The following is a 27,725-nucleotide window of genomic DNA, read 5'->3' on the forward strand; positions in this document are numbered from 1 at the left end:
CATCCATGCTTTTGTTCCGGCCCTCCGGTCCAGTTTAAGAACCCATTGTGGCCCTCGAGTCAAAAAGTTTGCCCACCCCTGGATGTACTGGGCGGGGCTGGGTGTGAGCTTTGATCTTGATCTTAAGGCAGTGATAATATAACTGCAAAGTAAGATACACACAGGATTTTAATAAAAGGCAGCGTGGAAAAAATCCTCAGAGGAAGACAGTTTCAGAGCAGCACCGAGGATTGCTAAATTTACTCCTGGGTTGAGTCATTTGGAAAGTCTGTGGATGAGAAAGTGGTTAATGTGGGTCTTAAGAAATAGAGGGAAAATTCCCTGCACCTTTCTGAGGTTTTCATATGAATGCTAATAAAATGAAATGCATTTAATAGGTTAGAGGAGAGTCCAAACTAATAAAATCTCACAATGACTAAACTTTTATTCTTGAGTGATATTTCTTAGACTAGGTATCAAAATCATCTATTTTTATTCTCTGGGGACATGGCATTATGTTGAAGGTCTTCTCAGTTATTATTGAGGGAATGACACACATCCTAGAATAACCCCAAATCTTAATTAATTCCTGAATAAGCTAGATACTTTTCATCAAGTACCAAACAGCATACATGAAAGAGTACTCATGGACAAGAGTTAAGACACTGGGTCATGCCTGCCATATGGGAATTGACTTGTCTGTGCTTCAGGTTCTTGTTCTGTGAATTAGGGACAAAAATATACACTCAGTGTGATTGTTGTGGGCTAATATATATAAATGGCCCGGCACTAAAGGACATTGAAAGATGACCCCCAAACAATGAAATAATTAGATGAATTATTCTTTGGGGATTATGCTTGACAATATCATGTTTGTAATTTTAACTTACAAAGCTGTTAGTGTTGGCTCTCTAAGGTGAGTAATATTGTGTTTTCAGAGAAAAGGATGTTGCCCATCATAAAGAATTCATATGGGAATGTTCAAATGCTAAGTATATATACTGAGAGTTCATTGCAAACTCACTAACATCCGTGTTGAAGTTATTTCTGACCATGGCATCATGATCCTTGCTACTTAAGGTGTAGTCTGGGGACCCACAGCATTAGCATCGTCTGGGTGCTTACAAGAAACACAGAATTTTGGGTCCCAACCCAGACTTCCAGAATCAGAATCTGAATTTTAGCAAGATTACCAGGTGTTACCTATGTATGTTAGAATTTGAGACTATTGCTCTAGATCAGTGGTTCTCAACCTTCCTAATGCCATGACCCTTTAATACAGTTCCTCATGTTGTGGTGACCCCCAACCATAAAATTGTTTTCGTTGCTACTTCATAACTGTAATTTTGCTACTGTTATGAATCGTAATGTAAATATCTGATATGCAGGATGTATTTTCATTGTTACAAATTACACATAATTAAAGCATAGTGATTAATCACAAAAACAATATGTAATTATATATGTGTTTTCCGATGGTCTTAGGCGACCCCTGTGAAAGGGTTGTTCGACCCCCAAAGGGGTCGCGACCAACAGGTTGAGAACCGCTGCTCTAGATGTTAGCATAGGTTATTGAAAAGTTTGTATTGCTCCAAGCGTTTAAAGTAATGTTGTCTTTTAAATTTAGTTTCTGTCATTTATTAAGGCTGGTATTACAGGGAGTAAGAAGTCCTCCAGGTCTTCAGAGTACTAAGTTGGAAATTGCCTTTTCTGCTTCATCTTCTGGGGTTCAAAGAACTGAAAATTGAGCAGTTTAACAGTTTACTGCTTAATTGTTAAGATTTACTCTCTTTTCATTAACAGTAGTCACACTCAGATTCTTAAGATTCTGAATAAGAAAGATTGTAAGGGCATCTCCTGCCTTTATTAAAGTCACTGGGCTTGGGGGACGTCTTATGAGTGTTTACTGAGTTGTTGGAACCATGATCCTTCTATTAAGGTTGATGCTGGTTCCTGCATTGGTGTCACCTGAGGAGCTTGTTAAAAGTTCAGATTCTCTGATTATGCCCAGGACATTCTGATTCTGTAAAGCAACAGAGGGGCCTTGCAATATGTATTACCCAGAAACTCCTTACGTTGCAGCGTTGCACATAGCCTGATTTGCAAATCGTTGCTGTAGTCGGTTTCTTTTTGTATTGGTTAGAAGACCTTTACCATCCCCTCATGTATTCACTTTTCGTTCTTCAAGTCGCATGTCTTGGTTTTCCAGATTACCAGTCATTTGATTTATTGTTGTATAAAGTTAAAAATGGAGGCAGCAGAGGGTAGAAAAACAGAACATTGATCTGGGAGGTAGAAGCCCTATATTCTTGACTCGATGTAGGCTCAGTGGGTAACTCACAGTTTCTCCATTTTACTGTCTGTGAAATGGGCTTTATACTTCAGTGGGATGTGAGTGCTTTGAACTCTTCAAAAGAAAAGGTGTGTGAGTTGAGCATGCTATTACCATCTTATTTTAATACCCTTCCTGTTAAAACCGTGTTTTCCTTTGCAATGTAAAACCTGGTTATTACCGAAGACTTATCTCTGTAGTTGGTGTTCCTTTTGTGCTTTATACCCAAGCCCCACCGTTCTCTTCTGTCTCATGGAAGTTTTCCTGGGCCGGTTGGATCAAGAGCTCCTCTGTGGGGCTGATGAGAACAGCTCTTGTTGAGACCTGTCAGGAGTCGGGAGTTGTTCATTGGGACAGGAACTTGAAACTAGAAAACCTAGAAGGCCCAGACACCGTGTCTCAGTGTGATATCTTGAGCTGAATCCAGTCTGGGCAGGGACTCCAGGCCTAGCCTATTTAGGAGGAAGTGCCAGTTGAATAATGGGTTAAGGGTTGGATGTGGTTATTTTTTATTATTTCATAAAGGGATAGGATGGCTCAGGATCTTTGAAGGCACATCATCCTGATTATTAGATATATTACTAGATATAAGGGCTCTAAACCACCCTAATGAACACACTCAGAAGACATCCCGGCCTCCCCAGACTTTAATAAAACAGGTAATGCTCTTTCTATCTCGTTATTTAGAATCTAAAGATTCTTGGTGTGACTACTCTTAATGGAAAGAGAGGAAAGCTGGACAATTAAGAAGTAAATTGCTAAACTGTTCAGACTTTCAGGCCAAGGACTATGTGTGTTTTATTCATCAATACAGACCCAGTACCTGGCAAAGTAATACTGTGATGATTAACTACAATTACATATATGAGTACATATTTTGCAGTGGCTTTAAGTAATATTTTGTTACTTTAAGTTGGTAACTCCTAACACATTATATCAGTGGAGTAGCAGGTGTTTCACGTGTTTTTAGAGAGCCACACGAGGTTTCCAGTTAAAGAAAATATGCCTAATTCCAAACCCTTGTGTACCTTTCTGGAATGCTTTTTTAGAATGTTCTTTCTTGTTTATCAAACATTTGTCTTATTTTAACAGTTACTTTTTTTGTCTTTAACAGCAGAAGATGTTATAAAAGTTAACAAATAAGATCTTGTTCTAGGCCTTTTAAATGAAGTCCCACACATAAATACAGATTCACACATACCCTGTTCATGAATTTCTATGTATCATGCTTCTTGACACCCTATAGACACCCAATTTGTTTAGAAAAACCTTGAGTTTCTAATACATCTTATTTACTAGATTATGTAGATCAGTCAGCCATATTTCCTTGACTAAACCGGTTTGAATTTTATGATAGAAAAGAACATTATAGTTAGGTAGAATTTATTCCATATATAAAAGCTGTACAGAGCCCTTCAGCATCTGAAATGTGTGTATGTGTATAGTGAAAGAAAATCTCAACGTAGTTTAAATAAACTAAGTGAAAAGACCATTGATTGAAACAGCTGTGAAAAATGTATGAATATCTGCTTAAATAATATAGAATCAATGGTCATTGAGCCACGGTGAAATGCACAGAGCAGGCCAATCAATAATAAAGGGAGGCAGCCAGCGTTACAGGTGAAGTGACAGGAGTGTGTGTGTGCCCATACATATGTGTGTCTACCTACTATTGATCATATGCCAACAGGGAATGCCGCATTCTGTAGGTAGAACTGAAAATGCCAGTTCCTCACCTTCCAATTTCTGGCTGTTGAGAAGACTGTGTCGTTTTCTCCCTCTTGCGTCACCTGAGATAAAATTCAGGTGTGTAAAGAGCGTTCTTTTAAGAGGCCCTTGGCGTGCTGCATTCCCATGCCTGTTTTCTCCTCCCCAGGAGGGCGCACAGCTGCTACAAATGCCGCCAGTGCAGCTTCACCGCGGCCGACACGCAGTCACTACTGGACCACTTCAACACTGCCCACTGCCAGGAGCAGGACAGCACTACAGCCAACGGCGAGGACGACGGGCCGGCCGTCTCCACCATCAAGGAGGAGCCCAAGATTGACCTCAAGGTCTACAGTCTGCTCAGTCCAGACTCGAAGTTGGGAGAGCCCGTCCCCGAGAGCGTGGTGAAGAGGGAGAAGCTAGAAGACAAGGACGGGCTCAAAGACAAAGTGTGGGCCGAGAGCCCCAGCGATGACCTTCGCAGCATGGCTTGGAGAGGGGCAGACATCCTCCGGGGCAGTCCGTCCTTCGCTCAGACAAGCCTGGGGCTCCTGACACCGGTGTCCGGCACCCAAGAGCAGACCAAGACTCTAAGGGACAGCCCCAACGTGGAGGCTGCCCACCTGGCCCGCCCTATGTACGGCTTGGCGGTGGAGACCAAGGCGTTCCTGCAGGGGGTGCCGGCAGGCGGAGAGAAGTCCGGGGCCATCGCCCAGCAGTACCCTCCATCTGCAGAAAACAAGTCCAAGGATGAGTCCCAGTCCCTGTTACGGGTAGGAAGGTTTCATTTTTAAATAATTCCTATATCTTGAAGGGAAAAGGGGGGCAGGGAGGGGGGGGGACACACATATCCTCTAGATCAGCGGTTCTCCACCTTCCTAATGCCGCGACCCTTTAATACAGTTCCTCGTGTTGTGGTGACCCCCAACCATAAAATTATTTTCGTTGCTACTTCGTAACTGTAATGTTGCTACTGTTACGAATCGTAATGTAAATATCTGATATGCAGGATGTATTTTCATTGTCACAAATTGAAAAAAAGCGTAACGATTCATCACAAAAACAATATGTAATTATCTATGTGTTTTCCGATGGTCTTAGGCGACCCCTGTGAAAGGGTCGTTCGACCCCCAGGTTGAGAACCGCTGCTCTAGCTTATCAGGTCTCACCAAGGAAAGGCAGTGCTCTGTGTCAATCAGGGGATTCATGCCTTTTGGGACGGAGTGGCAGAAAGTAGCTCACCTGAGTGTGTGTCCTGTGCACATACTTGCACAGTGGTGGGCAGTCGCTTTGTCACTGCTCTGGGTCCAGAATGAATGTCGGTTCCTCCTTCCCGGGGATTATGCGAAACAACGAGGCGGCATTTGGAGAAGGGAGGTTCGCAATCCCAGAAGGACGCACACCTGTTACATGAAAATAGCGAAGTGACTTTTACATCCTAAGGTGGTGCGACCGCATATGGTGAATAGAGAATGCAGCAGAGACTTAAATCACTGAGAATGCAGTAGTCCTTGGTGAGACGTTCATACGGAAACGGGTGTTTTTTAAAACTCACGGTATAATTATGTACTAGTGGCAATGCTCGTTGTTTAGTTGCCAAGAAGAGGGAAACGGCGAGATAGATCTAAGTGTGAATGGCGTGAAGCACATTCAAAGAGAACCCAGAACCGTGCATTTTATCTTATCGGGCTTTTTGAGGGAGAAAGACATAGTCCCAAGAGGAAAAGCAAAACAAAACCCCTGCATAGGATAAGATCCTTGATTGCCCTCTTCTAAAAATACTTTAGATTTTGAAAACTCATGAGTTCCCACTAAGTGATGCTTGCCTTTTGCCTAAGGTATCACCGCTTAGTCATTTCACCCTGACTCTGAGAAAATTTTCAGCTTCTGGATGATTTTGAAACTTGGTTCATGTGCCTAAGGTAGGATCAGAAACCAGCTAGCCATAATGAAAAAGCCAGTTAGGAAACCGAGTTCAGCTGGCCCGGTAGACCTGCAGGTTAGAGACCACTGGTTCTCTCCCCATGTATTCTGGGGAGAAAAATTGCTCTTTCCAGTGTCTGCGTGGCTACGCTGCTCTCATTCCCTGCCCATTCTCCGAAGCCTACCTGTGCTTCTCAGGTGTTCTGGAGTGGAGTTGGGAAACATTCCTTCGAGGTGCACAGTTAATTATAAAAGCTGTTACTTTTCCTGTTTGCAGTCATGCCCTGGAGCTAAGAGAAGGGCTTGAATGCAGAAGGGGTGATGCCCCGTACACTGAGTAACAAAGAATCCTACAGGGGAAAAGCCAGTTTATTATAAGGAACTTTGAAAAGGAGGAAAATGGTTCCTATACCCGTCTAGAGGGTGTGCAGTCCAGGGAGCTTCTTTTAGATAAATATGTAGGGAGCTGCATTTATATAAGTGTAAGTGCCGGTTATCCTCCAGCATGTCAGGACTTCCCTGGTCTCAAGTGCTCTTACAGTTTCTGGTTCTCAGGCAGGAACGATATGTCTGAGGTTTTTAAATGTCATCCTGCACCTTGAGAGTGTGGTGTGAATGGGCCTCAGCTCTCTAGCACCAGCGCTCTCCTTCCTTGTTTCTTCCACTGAAAATTGTTTTTACCTGTGACAACTTCATTGCCTACCAAATCGTTTGACTCTTTTAGACTGTGTCTGGAATATTCTCTTTCCTGCCACCATTTGTATACATTAAGAATCTGTAATGAGGAATAATTAATTAAGCAGTGAAGTCTAAAACCTGAGCCTGATAGTTACATACTTTTAAAAAATATATATTTTTATTGGTTTCAGAAAGGAAAGGAGAGGGGGAGAGAGAGATAGAAACATTAATGAGCAACACCGGCCGGGCAAACCCAGTTTTCATGAAGTAATTCGCAAGATAAAGCTTATGTTAAGGTGCAATAATCAACACAGGTCACTTACGCAAAAATTTAAAAATTTTTATAGCAAGATCAATTCCATACTATTTACAAAGAAAAATTATAAAGACATTTCACTAACTAAAAATATACATACATATTGGACACAAAACTAAAACTAGAAGTAGAAAAAAACAACAGAATATTTGGAAATTTGAATTCTCGTCTGTGATTCTTATATTTCCTTCCTCACTTTGAGTAAAGCAAAATTTCATAACTAAAACCAGTTAAAAACATGTATTAGAAAGACCAATATTCTAAAAACAACGAAATTAAGGGCTTTATAGCATGACCCTAACTCCATTCAGCCTACCCTTTAAAAATGTTCCAATATTTACCAGTGCTGAAATATTTTACATTAATATTTTCTGCTAGATAAATTTTCCATGTTCAAGTTTTTACTTTTAGTATTAGAAACTGTATGTACAAATGCATTTACAAATATATTTGTTCTAATAATGCTATTTTGTGTGTACTATTTAGATAGAAAATCACTTTTAAAACCTATTTTCCATTTCTTAAATTGCTTTCTAAATACCATGCCAATCAGTGAGATAATATCAAGTTAAATTCTACCTTTTAAACTCAAAGAGGAATAATACATTCTATAAGTCTATATTTACACAGACCGCTGTATTTTCATTCAAAATGTGCAGATTATTTTTTCGCAGAGTTCAATTGTGCATTTATAAATTTTATAGGGTACTCTCACTACTCACTGGACTTCTACAATTACAAAATTGAAAGACATCGTTTTTACTTTTAGTAAATAGGATGGTGATATTCTGCTGGGTTTTCCCCCACTGGTAGCAGAGGAATGAGCGGAGAAGTTTGTATTTGCTATGATAACTTCTCAATGCCAATTTCTACCACCAAGAGTAAAAATCTTGTCAAATTCACAGTCAGAGTGGGCGCTGCTTAAATTCTCTCCAGTGTCTTAAAGAGTTTATCAGTTAAGACATGTGTGCATTAAAGTTGTTAATTTGGTTAATACAGTAAATATTTCACAATATGTTAAATTAGCTATGCTCCCTATTCCAAATATCCAATAAAACTGATGCTTTCCAAAAGCACTATTCAAAGACAAATTAAATGAAAATTTTAAAAATTCAAATTTGATTAAAATCACAGAAATGTGATCCAACACTTTAAAAGGTGTATTGATCATACGTGTATTTAATTTTGTCAGCAGTCAGAATTTAGTAGATGACAGCTTCTAAGGACCACACATCATATGATAAGGAATTTGGTCACTCACTGCAGAGCATGGGTAAGTCTCTCGCTGAAGATTTGCTGCTCAGCAGCTAATGTGGAGGAACTGAAAAAAAAAAAAAAAGTTGAAATGATGCAACACTAACTTGAAGTCAGGGAATTAAGGAAGTGAAGACATTGAGAAAAACAATATTTTTAAAAAGTGTTATCATCCTCAGCTTGCTTAAAGAATGTAACTATCGCCCAGCCCGGTGGCTCAGTGGTTGAATGTCAACCTATGAACCAGGAGGTCATGGTTCGATTCCTGGTCAGGGCATATGCCTGGGTTGCAGACTCAATCTCTAGTAGGCGGTGTGCGGGAAGCAGCTGATCGGTGATGTTCCTCTCTCATCCATGTTCCTATTTCTCTATCCCTCTCCCTTCCTCTCTCTCTAAAATCAATAAAAACATAGTACTAAAAAAAAATAAATTAGGTGTTTGTTGTGTGTTAATCAGACAATATCTCTACAAAATCATGTGATTATTTTTTTTTTTGTGAGTAGGAAAAAGTATTAAAGCCTTTAGATTTTTGCTAGAAATAGTCCATGTTTCAATGAAAACTTTAATTGGTACTCTTAAAACTTCTAGAAAATATCTTATAAAACATGAAAGCTCCTGGAAATGTTTTAAAAGTGCAGTATTTTCATTTAACTTATAATTTGTTTCTGTGAAGAAGTTAACATTTAATATTGCCTGTGCTAAAAGCAAAAGTTAATTGGTTTAATATATTCAAATAGATGTTTCTTTCTCATTTTAAGCTAAACAGTGTAGTGTAGTCAGAATTCAATATGGTGATGTGCCCTTTATTGACCAGTTTCTTCTATTTTGTATATTTACACAAAGGTATTTATTTATTTAATTTATTTATGTATTTATTTTGTTTAGTGGATCGACTCTTATTCACATACAACTGTATTCATTTTATTATTTCCTGCATAAGAAATGCTAGGCTTTATTCTTGTAATTGACCTTTTAGATTGAATTTTATAAGATGGATAACTTTATCTTTTAACTGATAACCACACTAATAGGAACAAAACCTTGTGTTAAACAAAGATCCTATTAGTATCAAATGCATTTTTTGTTTGTTAGTGAAACCAAAAGGTCCTATTCAGATTAGTTGGTAAATATGTTGTTTCTGTGGTTCATGGCCAATCAACATTCAGCTAAACTTCTGCATGTCGTTTGTCAGACAGAATGTCAGAGATAATTCATAGACTCTGATTCTGCCAAACACCATAGTTATCGGCCCGCGTTCTTCATGTATGTAGGGGGAAATAAGTCTCTGAACTGATTTCATTTCCCATGTGAATTTATTTAGGAAGGTTTGTCCGTTTTAAGATGCACGTTTTTCACTGCTGGGTTCTGGCAGAGATGTTCAGCCAGGGGCTGTGGGCACTGAGTTCCAAGTTGGGGGATTTGAGTTCCAAGTTGAGTCTCTGACTGTGAAGGAAGGGCCTCCGGGAATCCCCGTGCATCTCTCTGGGAGAGGATCGGTGCCCGCGGTGCTCACAGGAGGGCTGCGCCGCTTCGTTAATTACCGTTTGTCAGGCCATTTGAGATCGGCAGATGCAGGGTTCTAGATAAGTGCAAAGTAGTGTGATTATTTGTTCATTTGGTAAATGCGATATCAACACGGGACAAAGCAGATGTTATTTCCCCTGTTCTTCGCAGTGTTAAATTTATAGTTTAAAGATCGTTGATACCGGACCGTCTATTGAGATGCAAAAATGTTCTTTTGGGGACAGACCATTGGCAGCCAAACAGACATTCAAACAAGCGGCAGTGTTGAATGCCTTTACAACCACTGACAGGAGATCGCAGGAACTTTTTTTAACCAAAGATGGTCTCAAGTGAAAAGTGATATTTTTTGTTTTGCTTCATGTTTAGTGAAAATGAAAACAAGTCCTTCAGTTATCATATAGGTATTATTGACTTATTATCTTCTTTATGTACATCACCATTTTCCTGACCCTATTTGAATGTTTTACATAGGTATACCAAAGAGACCAGCCTATACCAGGAATAAAGGAAATATACATTTCCCTATTCATTGCTTCTGAAACAGTAGTATTTAGGCCATGTTGATAAACTTTCTCGTTAGGTAGCCATTGGCATTGAAATTGCCCAAGAATAAAGTGTTAAAATCAAAATCGGAGCTTAATAATCTTTGCAGATCTCTGTGCTTCTGTCCTCTATAGATGTATTTCTGTTGTCATGTTAGGAAAGGGTACGATTGAATTTCAAATATATTACTGGCTTACTTTAAAAATACAATCCATCCAGTCATTGAATGAGTTAGGTGTAATAATGAAGGTGATCATTTTAATTGTTTTCACTGAATAAAATCCAGGTAGCTTATTTTCTTTTTCTTTATTGGTTATTCATTTTTTATATTGGCAGGTCACTTTTGATAGTAGATCTGTCCAAACCAATTTGACACATACATGTTTGGTTTTATTGATTCGGCCAATAGGATTTCCCATTATTCTAATTTCTTTTTCGTAAGTCAGCTCCAGCGGCCCCAGTACTTTTTTTAAAGCACTTTTTCTTATTTCTTTTTTGTAACCAGGCTTTTTGTGAAGTCTGGCACGGTTCTGCTGGCCCAGGTTTCTAAGGCAGGGGAAACAGATGTATCTTGCAGTGAATTGGGCTGTAAGTGTGTAGTCACTGTGAAATGGTACCCTTCAGCACAGTATCTGTTAATTATTTCCTGTATAACTATCTTTTGCTTGACTTCCTTTTTTCACAGACTGCATGAGTCAGGAGATAACAGGGCCCCAAAAGGAACCTATTGTTGAGTGTTTTTAGATGTTGGAAGTAAAGGGTTACATAGAAGGTGGTCCAAGTTCCAGAAGCATAGATACAGATTAATTCAAAAGTGTGTCAGCCATGAGCTCCACAGCCTTGAGGTAAACCTAGTATTTTCTGGCAAAGTCCAGTCTGATGGACGGATTTCATAGAACTGTTGATCACCTAAAGTACCAGGAAATTTTTTTGTCTTGGATTTGTGTGTGTGTGTGTGTATTTTGTTATTTGCTACCACCAAAAAAGTAAATACTGTTTCCATTGTCAGATTCTTTTATTCTCCCTTCCCTTTGACTCTGTTGGAGAACTTTCATTAAGTATTTACAGAAAATGACATTGATGACTAGAATGGTCTGCTTTTTTAACTCAAGGAAGCTTGGAAAACAGGGTACTGCTGTATCCAGTTGGGTTGTTAGTTCAGGGAGATGGGAAGAGTTTCAGTGAAGTTTCAAGAACTTGCTTCATTTCAACAAAGCAACATTCTCATTTTATGTGTCTACAATTAGCTCTAATTTACAAATTAGAACCTGGAATAGGACTTTATTTGGAAAAAATTCCACAATACTTTATCTTCTGGCATACTTCTTTTGTTATCATTATCAGTGATTAAGAGTAAGACAAAGGAATCTCTCTTTTTTTGTAAGTACAGGACATTTGTGATGTGATAAGTTGAGTATTTGGTATCATTGCTCATGTCAGATTGATCAAATAGCTCTCACACATAATTTTACATGTTAACTTTCCTCTTATACAAGATGGCGTCTCAATTTAGGAGATTTAATTTGGGCATATTAATTCTGAAAGGGATGAGACATTTCATGCCTTGGAAATTTGCCTATCTGTAACATCATTATTAACCAGGAAAAGCTAAGAATATATAGATATATTTGTAAAAGGCAAAATACAATTATAATTTTATTAATTTTTTAAAAGGTAAGTAGTGATTATCAGTCAAACTTTTATGAGAATTTGGATGCAAATACAAATATTTTTTAATATATTTTTGGTAATAATAGTTTGAAGAAAGTGATGAGATCCATGACAGTGTGATTTATTGAATTGCATTTGCCTGTAGTGTCACATTTTGTTTACAGTTTGGTATTAAAGACATACTAAATAACGAAAAAAACATCTTGGTAGACTCATGTCCCATAAAGTAATCTGTTCTCAGGAAATGAACTTTCTGAGTTTAGCTGGTAATGTACTGAACAGCACAATAATTCCTTGTAGCTGTCCAATTTAATTCTCAATTAAACTACTTTTGAAAGCATTCAAAAATAAAGTAATGGTTAAAATAGATGGATATTTATTTATAATTGGTTGCCAAGTAACGTAGCATTTCAGTTTCTAGGATTAAAAGTTTACTGCCTTTTCATTAACTTATTATTGGCTTAACTCCTTTCATCCTCACCAAAGCCCTTTGAGGTTGAAGCTATTATTATCTCTTTTATTTTGATGAGGAAACTGAGGCAGAGAGATGAGTTCATTTACCCAAGGTCACGGTGCTTATGATGGCAACGATGCACTTCTGATGCCGGCGATTTGGCTCCTGAGTTATGCTCTTAACCATTAACATTGCACGGCCTCCTATGACTCTCTGATTTGTTAAAATTTGGACAGCTTTCTGCAACTTCAGAATAATTTATTGTATCTAAACGTATACTTTTTGGTGTTTTATATACAAAACAGAAAAATAGCTTCTTGAAAATTATGAAAGTGGCTCGTACTTATTGAAAAAGAGATAGATGAGACAGAACACTCAACAGAAAATGAAGACCACTCATAAATTCTAACTCACAAATACTTTCCTATTCATGTTTTAGTGTATAATTTATTCTATATATGTATGCAAATATATATTTTATCTAAGTATAGCATCATGTGCCTCACTCTTTTATAATCTTTTCTTATTTACAGTATATTGTGGATGTATTTTCCCATCAGCCAGGATAACCCGCAGTATTTGTTTTAGTGCCTGCACATTATATCATGAAATAGCTATATCATGATATGGTCAGTAAATGCACTATTGGTGAACACTTAGGCAACTTGTAGTTTCTAGTTGTAAAGAAAACTTGGATGAATCTCATTGTATTATTTTAATTTTCATCATTTCCTTAGGATAATTTCTTACCATTTCAGTTATTTAAATGAGAACATTCATCACTGATACAACAAATGGTGTTCCGCGTCCAAGTCACTGTCATGTAAAAGGGTCATTTTAAGACATAAATAAATTAGCTTTTAAAAATGCTGAAAGAACAAAATCTTAGAATATTCAATTAAGGATTAATTGGTGAACTATAAATTGACTTAACGATGAATGCAGGTAGTGAAAGAAAAAGCAAATGATAATTATTAAGAGCTATTTTTTTTATCATGTATATGGACTGTAACAAATGCCCTATAGCCGGGCATATGGTGATGCTTACCTTGTATTGTACGCGTAGCTTAGTACATTTTGTAGAGAAGTTTATGTTCAGGCAGGGCCCATTTTCCTAAGCAGAGTTGAGTCACGTGTCTTATGTGAAAGCAATCAGCTCAGTTCTTCTTGCCTTTTTTAGAGGATAAATTTCTCCTTTTGCTTGTTTTTATTTTGCCTCCATTGGCAATGTCCTTGCTAACCTTCACAAATTCTCAAACCTTTTTTAAAGTTTTTGCCTTCCTTGGATGTGTGTTGGGTCTGGTGGGTAATGGTGTGGGCTTTGCGGAAGTATAAGAGAAAATAACTTTTTTAAAAAATATATGAAATTTTAAGGATCTTTACTTTTATTTGTTGCTGAGATATTTATATTGATTCCATTAAAGAGCATTTTTCTTTGAAAGGATTTTCAGAATTCAGAATATTCTTTATTATTAGTAGGTCTGGAAGAGATACAGTCTCAATTTACATGGAATTCATGTTTGTTATTAACTAGAAATACAGTCTCAGGCCGTTCTTAACCAATTGATAACATTTATGAAAACTTTTTGTGATGCCATTTATAAATGCAAATTTTAAGTCAGCCATTTTTAGGTGGGAATCTAGAAATTTCCAAATATTACATTTGAGAGAGCTATTCATTTTATTTAAAAATAATTATTTCTTTAAAAGAAAATAAGTCAGTATGGAACTTTTAAAATTTCTTTTCAAGTTTGTACATTGAAAATTAAAAATGCTTTTATTTACTTATAGCTTTTTAGAAGCATACGTGTTTTGCAAAGCGTGGTACAAGTGAAGCAATGCCAGCCATATTTTAGAACACATGTTTGGCTTATTTAATTATTAATTATTCTTAAGGTCAGGAATATACAACCTAAAATTTTCTTGATAATTCAGGAAAACCCACCTAGGTTGCCTGAATTGGATAAACTACGTCAGAGAAAGTTGGAAGTTTTTAAAATGTGGATTGTTTGGATGAGCAGTTTATGGCCTACAAATTATCCAGTCAAAATGCCTCTCAAAACTTTATGCCGTTTTTACATACAAGACTGTAAATATAGGATGATTTTTAAAATAACAATTCAGAGCTTGCCTCAAATTCACATATTATTTAAAAATTTCTGAAGACTCAAAAATATATCCTAATTATTCTTGAGTAGTCTGCCCAGCCCTTTGAGGTCATTTACTGTTGGGTTGGAGGTGGGTGTGTTCCACCTTTAGTATGTTCTCCCGATTCAGGCTTGACTGGATTTTATTTTCCAGTAAAAATATATTTCATGTTTTCTTCTACTCTTCCCTTGTGATGTAGTGGAAAGAGGTATTGGATTGGAGGAAAGGAGTCTTTGTGTTCTAGACTGAATTTTGTGACTAACTAGCCTTGTGATGCTGGGTGAGTCACTCAATCCTTATACACTATTTCCTTCTTTGGAAAATTATAGAGAGAGAGGTATACAACTGTTCACATCTCTTTAAAATTGCAAATCCTAGGACCAAGTAAATTTTCTATAACACCTTAAACATTTAAATCTGTAAATTGATACATGAGGCAAGTTGAAGACAAAAATCTTACATTTTAGATTCAGTGTCAGTGTGGAAAGAGATATCACATACTTGGTACACAGTTCTTAAATCAGATTTCACTCCCCTGGCTTAGAATCCAGTAATTATAAACAACCATCACAATGCAGTCTGAAATCTTGAAATCTCAAATAATTACGTCCTTTGAGATTATCTTATACAAGAAAGTTTATTCTTTGAAAATAACTTTGTTTCAAAGAATCGTGCTATGAATAACAATAAAGGGAAGTATACACAATAAGAAATAAAATAATGCTGGTGAGAATATGACACGCTTAAAGCCTATTTCCTCCATTTATTGGCATTGAGCGATGATGCCTGTTTTGTTCACAGTCAGATGTTCAAATCAGAATTTTGGATGCAGAAACTAATTTTAGTAGGTGGGGTGCAAATTTCTTATGAGTCCATGAATAGACTCTAATCCCAGCTGTTTCATTACAATTATAAAAATAAAATTGGCTGTGAATCATTCCAACTCTATTTAATGGATGTGAATAATTCACTTTCATCCCACTGCATCTTAAAACTATAAACCTATCTTAGATTCTTCATGTTCTTTCAGCATTCATATATCATTATTCACATAGGAATTATTTGAAGTGTGATTGTTCATGATAAAAATGATCATGTTTCCACCCAATTCCTGTGGATTTCAGGAAAGAAGGTGGCCTCTAGGTGAGGCTAGGGATGAAATGGAGAAAGAAATTGGGAAAAGTCTACACAAAGAGAAAAGGATGTCAAGTTTCTTGTCATTTTCTGCCCCATTAAAATATGTTGTTTTAGACATTTTAGAAAATTTAAGAAAAAGAAAATGACTACTCAACACCTTAATATGTTTTTTAGACATTTTAGAAAATTTAAATAAGAAAAAGAAAATGACTACTCAACACCTTAATGCATCCCTTCCTAGACATATACACACATATATACTTAGACAAACACATGCAAACATATATTGAAGGCTGTTTAATAATAAGCAGTTATTATTAAACAGCCTTCAGTTCCACTTTATAACAAATTATAAACATTTTCTCAGTAGCGAATATTCTGCTATATCACATTTTTGGCTTCATAGTTTTTCATAGTATGTTGTACTAGTTGTATTCGTAAAGATGGTTATCAATTCCTTGTTGAACATTTAAGTTACTTCCAGTTTTTGCTATTATAAATAGGGCCATGTTGAATGTCCTTGTAGCTAAATAATTGTATCTTGCTTACAATTTTAAATTGTGTGAATTGATTTCTCTATAATCAGGCTTCTTCATGGGATGACTCAATAGTGGAGTTTTTTGGCAAGTATAGGTCACTTTCCCAGACTATGTGTATATACTCTTGCGAAGCAGGAAAACCAATCTTTTCTGGACTTCTAGTAGTTAGAACTGCCTCAAGTGGTAGTAAAGACATAGGAACCCTAACATTTTCTTTAAACATTATTATAGAGGAGTAAAGGTAATACGATGGTTTGAATAAGGTACATTTCTGAAGCACCAACAAAGAAGATACAGTCAGGTATCTTTTTAAAAAACTTTGAATGTCAAGGGAACTACGGAATCTGTTGACTATAAAAGTGAAATTGAGTATTCAGATAGTATAACGTACTGAAATGATTCTTTCAAGGTATATAATGTACTGAAATGAACCTTACAAGGTAATTATAGATTTAATATGTAAAGAGGTTTAGTTGACTCCAAAAATATTCTTAAAGTTAATGTTTTGGTAATCACATATAGGTGATGATAATGGCTACTCAGTGAATGAAGTATTTGGCACAAGCTCCATTTAAATATTTGAATTTATTTTAATTTACTCAAGGTTATTTGCACAAATTATTACAAAGTAGGAATGAAATCAGGTATTAAAAGGAAGTTTAGAAAACCATTCTACATCCCATTTTTATTTTTTTTCCTAAGCATCTTACCTCTATATGCAAAGTCCTTTCATAGGACTAGAGGCTAGTTTTATTTATATAGTTCATGAAATTTCAACCATCCTTTTGTTTGGTGGGTTTGAACATATATCTGATTGTGTCAAAATTTAAATACATTAATACTCATCTGGGTTCAGGATTTATTTTCAAAGAACCAAAATGCATTAGACCAAACTAACCTAGACTCAGACATACAGGGAATAGAAATCCAAAGTAAAATATAACTTTATAGAATCATTCTCTGATATGATATACTAATCTCAAACTTTTCTTGTTGTCCAATAAATAATTATCACCAAATTCGTTTCAGGAACCATAAAAGACCCTATAAAGCAGTGGTTCTCAACCTTCTGGCCCTTTAAATACAGTTCCTCATGTTGTGACCCAACCATAAAATTATTTTCGTTGCTACTTCATAACTGTAATGTTGCTACTGTTATGAATCGTAATGTAAATATCTCATATGCAGGATGGTCTTAGGCGACCCCTGTGAAAGGGTCATTTGACCCAAAGGGGTCGCAACCCACAGGTTGAGAACCGCTGCTATAAAGGGTATGGATACGAGTAAATCGGGGTTCTTATTCTCACTGACTGTGGGCCAGGCTCTGCCCTTTAGTTGTGGTAACTCATTTAATCTTTGCAATAACCTCATGACATAGATGCTATCTTTTTTTAAATATATTTTATTGATTTTTTACAGAGAGGAAGGGAGAGGGATAGAGAATTAGAAACATCAGATGAGAAAGAAGCATTGACCAGCTGCCTCCTGCACACCCCCTACTGGGGATGTGCCCATTACCAAGGTACATGCCTTTGACCGGAACCGAACCTGGGACCCTTCAGTCTCCAGGCCGACGCTCTATCCAGTGAGCAATCTGGTTAGGGCATAGATGCTATTTTTAACCCGATTTTACAGAGGAAGTAGAACCTCAGAGATAAGTCACTTGTCCAAAGTCTCCTAGCTAGCAAGTGACTAGGTCAAGATAGGTCCATATAATCTTGCTTCACAGTCCACATTCTTTACTACTTTTTGATGAATAGTAGGGCCGCTAGCACAACTATAGTGAACTGTTTTGTGAGTATAAAATCATGTAGTTAGTCTTATACCTACAAAATTTACAGGGCATGCACATGAAAATATCCCACTGATAGTGACAAATGGCATCTCTCATGGGGAAGAGAGGCATTGGAATGACTTCTAAATTAATTGACATTAATTTAATAATTGACTTATATTTGAAACACTAGTTGGCATGACATAGTCTAGGAGCAATATCAGTATGGACAAGCTATAGACGCTGATTCTTTAAGTCATTTGCGAACCAGTAGGGAGGATATTGTTAAGAAAAATGACAGTGGTATGAGAAAAGGAATGGCAAGTGCCATGGAGTGAAATAAACAAAATGTAGTATTTTATTTATTCAATTATTTTTGGAGGAGGAAATGACCTCTTTTTAATTTAGCCACCAAGGAAGACTTCTTGAAAGAAATTACTTATCAGCTGGCTCTTGAAAATGGGCAATTGTGGTTTGATAAATGCAGATGGATCAGGCAAGGGATTACTAAGGTTTGAGAACAAACAAAAAAGAACTTTGGTGTTTGGAAAGCAGGAGGAACAATCAAAGTACACAAGTCTAAAGAGACTCCAAGTAGAAGGTGAACTTTATTACTCCAGCCTTAAAAAAAAATAATAGTATAGTGGGTGAGCCCCCCGCTAGAGTGAAACTTGCTATTTAGACATTCATGAGATCAAATTTTAAGATCCTCTCTACAAGGCAAAATCTTTTCATTGATAGGATTCAGAAATTCACAGAAATATGCCTGCCTGAAGGGTCTTATTATTTACATGCTGAACCCAAAGGAAAGAATTGGTTATTTAAGCCAAAATCTGAAGTAAGAATTTAATCATTTCTTTAATTGTTAAATAAGCACTGGAAAGTTGTTTTTAGCATATATATGCTTTATATAAATATATGTAGTATATATGTAAATTACTCTTTTATTCAAATGTAACTTACACATAATTCTATCTAGGACCATTGCATAATATGGTCAAATGAAATATAAATAAAAAATGTTCTTGAATATCTATTTAAAAACGTATGCCATATGTACTATACTGATTTGATGGATTCACTATAGGTAAGAACTATTGTATTTTAGTTTTATGTATCAGTGTTGTGATTTATTAACTAATGTCTCTTAAGTTTAATCTGTTGGCTCATTTTCATGTCCAATTTAATGTTCTATTTTGCCATGGAGAAGAAAGAGACATCCTTGCCTGTGATATGTCACTTGTTGTTTAATAGATAAAACTGTTACATATCCTCATACTGTATTATACTAAGTCATTTAAAAAGCATGCTTTCCCTTTTGTTTAGAATTCCTAGAGTCCCTGGGATATTGGTAGGGGGTTAATGGAAGCCTTGATTAAAATCTTCTGAGCTTCAAGGCTTTCAGTTCTTGTAAACAATTTGGATCTGAGAGATAGGCTTATATCTTTCTACTAGTCTATTTACTGACACAATGTTAAAAAAGCATAAGTTTCCTCTTTGCTTTTATTCTAATCAGTACAAATGAAAATGCTTTTTAAAAAATCAACCTAGAGCATTGTGTCATGATCACAGAATTTATGGCAGTTCTTTCAAAAATTCTGTGTGGACACAGCATAATCATTTAAAAGTAGTGGAGCTGTTTTCCATTACTTGAAATATGTCTTTTAGCTTTAGATCTAGACTGCTTTTAAGTGGTTCTTTCCAAACTTGCAAGACCTTTAACTTTAATCATGATGTAATCAATATCACTTGATTTCATAATAGCTAGCCAAGCCATAGGTGGATAAAAGCTCTGAAATAGGTAAAAGTCATAATACAGTTGCGATTTACATGTTGACTGACAAGTGTAAATTCATTAATCTTTGTGACCAACCCAAACGAGCCTTACCTTTCTAAGACTAGATACTATCACTATATTCAGGTTCAGTCAAAAGTCTTCGTTCTGTTTCTAACTAACCAGATAAGTTTCCAACATGGTGGTTTAGGTTTGCATGGGATTGGGTTGGCACCCCTGTCGTTTTCAGTCCTTATGATTGTAATGTATGAATTTCACTGCAAAGTTGAGATATTTGTGATTTTTATGACTGGGCCTGAATTTGAGATTCGTTGAAGTGTGTGTGTGTGTGTGTGTGTGTGTGAGAGAGAGAGAGAGAGAGAGAGAGAGAGAGAGAGAGAGAGAGAGAGAGAGAGAGATGTGTTTTTCTCTCTGAAAGCAAGGAGTGCTTGTACAAGTTTGGAACACAATAGAGCAAAAATAAAAGAGAAACAGCAACTACCAGGTCTTATAATTTATCCATTTGCGCATTTGTCTCTCTTAGTAGATTGTGAGATCCTGAGAGAGAAGAACTGTGCCATGTTTATATTTCTAATTTTCATCAGTCCTGCCATACTGTTATCTCTCAGGAGATCTAGAATTAATATATGTTTCATTGAATAGAATCCTTTAAGGTATATGCCCTTTTTGAAAAACTTAAAAATTACATTTCAGTTTCCACATGAGGCTAAAATACTGCCTGTTTAATTTTTCTACTGTTAATTAACTTTATAATTATGAATGGATTAATATTTGAACACTTTTTTTTTAGGACTGAAAGATTAGGTAACTTATCCTTCCCTGCAATTTTTTCAATGACTATTAGAGTATGATATTATTTGCTGAGTTACTTACTCTGGAGAAAAAAAAAATCAATTATTCTAATTTAAAGTTCACATAAAAAAACATATTTGAGGTTTAATGGGTCATTTTTAAATATGATTTTTTTTCTTAGTTCTCTGGTGAAGCAGAGGTTTCTCAGGCTGACAACATTTTTAATACAGGTGTCGAGAGAAGCGGTCTGCCACTGCGTGTTTCCAGGCTTGAAAGGGGTCTAGTAAAACCTAAAAGGTTTACCTTATTTTTAAAAAATCATGAATCCTAAATTCGTTTTCTCGATGTAAATTCTTTTATAAAAATCTTGAACTCTAGATTTTTATTTTGGTTCAGATAATCAGTCCTCTGCACAGCTAAGTTCATAGTTTCTAGAGCCTGATGCTGAACAATGCCAAATCTAAAATATGGGAGGAATGTCTCATTACGCTTCTGTACTGCTCCCTTGTAAAGGGAGACCTTTTAGAATATTGGATCCTGGGCTCAAGATAAGATAAGAGGAAATGGGCAATGGAACTGTTTACTCTAATAACTTTATGACCGAGTCAGAGAATCCAAGGCTTATAACCTAGAAAGTATGATATGAAGAAGAGAAAGATATTCGTAGATATTATTCCTTGAGCTTCAGCATCTGACTTACTACAGACAAACCCGAGAGTTTGAAAGCTTTTATGAACTCAGGAATGTACACAATGTTTGTTCTGCAAACCCAACCTCCTCATCTTAATCTCCTTGCCTGGAAGAGATGAGTAAAAAAGTAAGGTTTGCCTCTGTGGAATTGAAATCTATAAAGGCAGGGAGCTTTGTTCTTCAAATGGAGTTCTTGTTTGTTTTCTTGACCCTTTAGGGGAATAGCGGAGGGGGAGGAGAGAGAAAGGGCACAGACATATGCAAAAGGAAGCTGGTGAATTAATTATCTCCGTCTTAGCCTTGATTTTGAATTGTGGCTATGCTCTATGGTGTCCCTCTGGTACCAGATTCATTGCCTTTCAAGATTGGAATCTATGCAGAGAGCAGGGATTTGTGAAGCAATATTCAAAGCCGAGAGAGTCTTGCTGTAGTCTTGTTTTATACAGTCAGTTATTTTTGTCTAGGTGGTTTACAAAAACCTAGGTCCCTCAATCATCTAAACATGATGTACTGAAATAATTTTCAGGAAGTGAAACTTCACTCTGTTACATTTTTTTCATTTAAAGGCTAATCTGATTAGTTCTAAAATGTGTGTTCATCTTCTTATCCAGTAATTGAACTATGCCTATGGAAGTCATATGGACTTAAATAGTTACTTGGCTTACCATCTGCAGATAAGGGAAAGTGAGATTCTAAATCAGAGTGGCAGGAAAGTGTATTTCAGTAGAAGCTATTTCGATCTGAAATAGTGTAGGCAATCTTACAGACTATTTTTAATTTGGTTTATATTGATATGTGTTAGTAAAAAGTGTATTTGTTGGTATAGTTCAAATTACATATTCATTACATTTATATGTCGGTTTAGAGATGTGGGTTGAGGATATGTGAAATTTTGATTCCATTAATTAGACCTCCCTCTCCCACCCTCCCCAACAAGAGTCATTTGTGGTAAAACCTGTCTGATACATTTTTTTAGAGCAATGGTAGATTTTATGTTTCATATCAGAAATCAGAATATAAAGCGTTAATTTCTCAGGTAAATAAACTAGAAATTAAAAGACAATTTATGTTTTGCCCTGGCTGGGTGGCTCAGTTGGTTGGAATGTCGTTCTGTAAGCCAGAAGGGTTGTAGGCTCGGTTCCTGGTCAGGGTGCATACCTATGTGGCAGGTTGTTTGTGGTCGGGTGCCTAGAGAAGTAATTGGTTGATGTTTCTCTCACATCGATGTTTCATGGGTGTTTTTTCTCCCTTCCTCTCTCGAAGATCCATTAACATATCTTTGGGTAAAGATGTAAATGAACATATCTTTGGGTAATTAATGTTTACACCAGGTTTATTTTGTTTTTTCAAATTAATGGTCACTCTTTCATAAAACATGTGTCTGTCACATTGCTTTTGGTTGGGGTAATGATACAAGTGTCAGTCATGTATGGTTTCTGCCTCCTGGGAAGAAGTAACGGAAGGGTATGTGTGGGTGTCCAGAATGACACCAGGTACCTTCACAAGCATCATCCCAGTCAATCTTCTGAGCAACACTCTGATGCTGAACATCTGTAACTCCATTTCAGGGAAGGCACCAAGGTATAGAGAAGTTGAATAATTTTCCCCCAAATAACCTAAAAGTGTAATTAAGTTTAAAGATTACATAGCAAGTGCCCATTGTGCAGTGGATCTGTGCTGAGCACTAAACATTACAGGGTGAATATGACAAAGTCCTTGCCCTTAAACAAGTCTGTGAGGTGACACTGCAGACAGTGCAAAGCAGACAGTGCAGCAGTGGAGAAGTGGTGCTGAGGGCAGGCAGCTCTCTTGGCCTGGGAGGTCCCCAGAGACTTCCTGGAGGAGATGATGCCTGTGATGTGCTGTCGTTTGATGAATAAAGATGGACTGGCAGCTCCAGGTCAATAAGTCACACACATGAGCAAAATACTGGAGTGCTCCCCCAGTGTACAAGCAGTGCATCAAGAGTGGTTCTGTGCAACCCAGAAGTAACTAGCCACCTGTGGCTATTGAACACTTGAAATGCTGCTAGTCTGAGTTGAAATGTGCTGTAGGTATAAGGTACACACTTGGGTTTCCTACTCGGTAAGAAAAAAGTAACGTTAAATGATCAACTTAACATGTTTGATTATTATATTTTGAAATCCCAGTATTTTCTATATATTGAGGTACATCAATTATACTTAACAATTTTACTTGGATTCAGTGAATTTAACTCACCGATTTAACAAATAAGAGATGGTGTGGTGTTTTGGAAACCTTAGGATTTCCGCATAGATTGTATATGTTCACATGGTTTTGTTGGCTCATTAGGGTTATTGGAATGACAGATTTTTTGGTGCATTAGTCTTATTGAAGAACTAGCTGGGCACTTCATCCGTTTATTTCCATGGGAAAAATGTGAGAGAGGCCTTGAAATCATATACACAGACCACAGGCCTAGTTTTTCTTCTTCTTTAATTTGGAAATTTTGCATTCAATTTCTTTCAGGTAGGTTTACAATTTTTAAAATATTTAAGACTACCCTTTTCCTAGTCTAAAATATTGCTTGTTTTGAACTTAGATGTTTTCCAAATCATTTTTTTTTGCACATGTGTGATATTTCAAGATGTGGAAACTTAAAATTTTGTTACAGTACTTACAGTACTTTTTATGGCATCCCAACTCCCCCTCCCCCAATCATTATTGAAATGCACCATTGTCAGTTTTCTTTACTAAGGAGCTCATGAGGATCTCATTGGGAAATCTAGCACAGTCTGTAACCCCAGGATCCTACATTGTGTTGGCAAAACACACGTCAGCACTTCAGACCCTATTGAGGGACTGGCCTTGTCTTAGATCAGATGATGCAACTTGGGGCTGAATGAACGCCATTCAGCTGACTTGTCCCATTCCCATTCCCATTTTTCCTTTTACCCCCTTTAACTTTCACTATTACATTGAGTGATTCTGTAACTATCCCTACCCAGAAGCTCCCTTTGCAAAGGGAATGATTGGAAACCCTGCATATGAGTCCTAACCGGTTTGGTTCAGTGGATAGAGCATCGGCCTGCAGACTGAAGGGTCCCAGGTTCAATTCCAGTCAAGGGTGTGTACCTTGGTTGCAGCTGATCGTTGTTTCTCTCTCATCTGACGTTTCTAACTCTCTATCCCTCTCCCTTCCTCTCTGTAAAAAAATCAATAAAATATATTTTTAAAAAACCCTCCATATGAGAAGGGAGTAAATCATAGTCTCATAGAACTAGAAGTTCTTGGTACCCAACTTTTTAATCCTTAATACATCATGAATGATGAAAAGAGTGGTTCGACTCTTCTTCACAGCCTATCTGAAGGAGCGGCAGGAAGTACAGGGCATGATACAGTGAGGACAGAGGTGAAACACAGATCCAGGAGAAGTCCACATTGGTAGTAAGAGATGCCTGGCATGGACTCTCCTCTTCTGCCTGTGACGTGCAGGTGTGACCTGGTGGGTGGCACCTTTCCCAGAGAGGCTATGTGCTTCAGGTATTTGGAAGACTTTGTGATGAACCAATTGAGATTTTTTTTTTTAAGACACAGTACCAGTGTTTATTCCAAATTCTATTTAGTGTATTTGCCTTGAATAAATTACTGAACAAATAGGAAGATTTGGTCTTGCTATGGAGAGGAGCTATAAAGTGCGGTGTGTTTTTTGTAATACTCTCCACTAAGCAACTTGCTTCCATTCTGCCACTGCTTCAGGTAGTGTTGTCAAAGCTTGCTTGCAAATCCTTCTGGGCTAGGGTCCTAGAAGTGGATTTTCTGTGTCAAAGGATATGCACCTGAAAATGTGTGCAGGTGATGCTGGATTACTGTCCTATTTCCAATATCAGCAATGATTTGAAAAATAATCGTGTCTGTTTAGAATTCCGTGACATCAGAATGGCAATGAAGGTAGAAATGAAGAGTCAGCATGTGGAAAAAATATGTCTGTAATGAAGGGAGCTTATACTGAGTCTTCCCCTATCGTGTTGACGTGTTATTCCCTTGATGGCATTTACTGGAGCCACTTACTTTCATCACATGGTGAATCTTTTATCCCTCTATCTCTCTGTCTTTGGAACAAATATTTCTTGGAGATGCCTGATGAGTACAACTTGATGATGTCAACCAGGCTTTCAAAGGTGCAGACTGTCACAGTTGTTAAGAAATATTCAGGAGGGAAAAAATTCCCAGATGAGTAAGATATGCAGGGTGACTTAGGTTAATGGTCAGAGACATAGATACAGCAAACATACATACTATGTTAATGGACTGGTTATTACATGTACCTCATCAGATATTAAAGCAGTGAAATTGTTTTAGTTACTCAATTTCCCCTTCCATTTCCCACCTTATTTCTTTCCTTTCATAGAACAATTTGATGAAGTTATAGGTACTAATCTATTTTAATTACTTTATTTTTAAATAGTTATTTCTAACTAAGCCTGGGCTAACTAAAAGTGTATGCTTAGCTCAGATTTTATTATAACTTCCGTAGCCGCCTTACATTTTTACAGAGAGAGGATCACATTGCTGTTACTTAGTGAAGAGTCACCAAGCAGTTTGAAGAAGGAGTGGCAAAAAGTGATGACATTCTGTTTCTTCTCACTGTTTTCTGATTTCTGGAGTACTGCCATTCTCCACCACATTTCCTCTGGCCTTATGACTGCCAGCTGGCTATTTAAAAAAGAAGAAGAAGAAAGGAAAAAACCGAAAAAAAACAACAATAAAAAAACAGAAATCCTGACTTAGGGAACTCGGGCACAGCTCCTCCCTCAGAGCGATACAGCCCAGAGCTCCTTGGCCAGGTTCTGCTGTTTGATACCCCGGAGACCTGCATCATCATCATTTTCTATTTTGCCAACTGGCCTGGGGCAGTAGAAGATCAACTCCTCTCTTTGCTCCAGGCTTGGAGGAGCTGGAGTGCAGCTGCTTTCCATAATTCTGACCACCCTGCTTTTGGGCAATCTTGCTGGTGACTTTATGGGTGTGTTTTGTGTGTGTGTGTGTGTTTTTAAACAAAGCCAGTCTGTCTGTAGATTGGTTTCATGCAGCTTTTCTGATCACCCACTAAGACAGACACTCACACACCCACCCACACATGTACACACACACGTGTGTGCCCAGTGATGGTATGCCCACAATCCAGTATGTATAGTTTGTTTTAAAATAGCATTTGGCCATGTTCTTGCCAACATGTGTTTCATAGTATTTATAGGTATAATTCACATGAAGACATTTCCAAGATTAGGTAGGTGGTGCTGTTCATATGTGAACTTAGAAATGTCTTCCTCCTGAAGTTCAAGTAAATATCTTTGGTTCTTTTAATTTGATCTGATAAAAAATGTTGCCCTTTGGTGAGATCAGAATTATGGAGCACAATGCTTCTCATTTCTTGGTGCTGTTATTTTTACAGCACCAAATATATATTTTAGATGGCATTGTGAATTGCTTCAATTGTCAGGGCAGTCAGCAAAGCTATGATTAAATTATATTGCTTTTTACTCAAAGGATCATTTTCTCAGCTAGTGCACCTTGGAAAGGCAGCTTCTACAATTTTTACCAAATTACAGAAGCCGAGATAATTGGGTGGAATTTTTTTTCTTTTCTTTTCATTTTGATTTAAAATTTGGTCGCTTTGTGTAGTACTTTGGCGGGCTCACTAACATATGTATGAAAGCACAGGCTTATGAAATGGAAAATAAAATCAAAACAGGAAACTCCAGTATGTTTTGTAATGAAGAAAACAAAAAACGCATTGTCATTTTTTCCAGCGCAATTAAAAAAGAGACCACTGCTATTACATTTATCTAATTAGTGTCTCCGCCAACACGAGCCATCGTTCGTCTTCATCCACTTCTTTTGACAGGTGTGCGGGCCGTCGGTTTTTCCCAGCAGAGTGCATAGTTGGGATTTTGAAACTAGCCTTTGAGGCTTCTTGTAGGCCAGCCTGCAAAAAAGGTGGTGGTAGAGAACCACTGGGGAAAGCTTTCTGAACTTGAAAAAGACCAGCACCTGTGGCCGCCAGCACTGCTCCCAGCAGAGTGCCCGTTGTCTAGCATTGTGCAGCTACTTTCTCTTTAAGCAAGAGTCTGTGTCACTCCTGAGGGTTGTCATGTGAGACATGGGAATGCAGGCCCAAAGTCTCTCACTGGCATTTTATTTTATTTTTTAAATATATTTTATTTATTTTTCACAGAGAGGAAGGGAGAGGGATAGAGAGTTAGAAACATCGATGAGAGAGAAACATCGATCAGGTGCCTCCTGCACACTCCCCACTGGGGATGTGCCCGCAACCAAGGTACATGCCCTTGAGCGGAATCAAACCTGGGACCCCTCAGTCTGCAGGCCGACGCTCTATCCATTGAGCCAAACTGGTTAGGGCTCTCACTGGCATTTTAACAGTGAGTGAAGATCAGGATTTTTTTAAAAATGCCAAGCCCGCCGAAACCGGTTTGGCTCAGTGGAT

The 27,725-nt window shown here is 37.3% G+C and overlaps 1 protein-coding gene across 1 annotated transcript in view; it reads left to right on the plus strand.

The window, feature by feature from the left end:
• The window catches only part of TRPS1 (trichorhinophalangeal syndrome I), a 191,751-nt gene that overhangs the window by 26,069 nt on the left and 137,957 nt on the right, over nt 1-27,725 (plus strand). The window contains exon 4 of the mRNA XM_006758981.2: nt 4,188-4,791. Coding sequence (XP_006759044.1) covers nt 4,188-4,791 — 604 coding nt within the window. The remainder of the gene's footprint in view (nt 1-4,187; nt 4,792-27,725) is intronic.

This window comes from Myotis davidii, unplaced genomic scaffold (assembly GCF_000327345.1).
Source record: "Myotis davidii unplaced genomic scaffold, ASM32734v1 scaffold374, whole genome shotgun sequence".
Lineage (NCBI taxonomy): Eukaryota > Metazoa > Chordata > Mammalia > Chiroptera > Vespertilionidae > Myotis > Myotis davidii.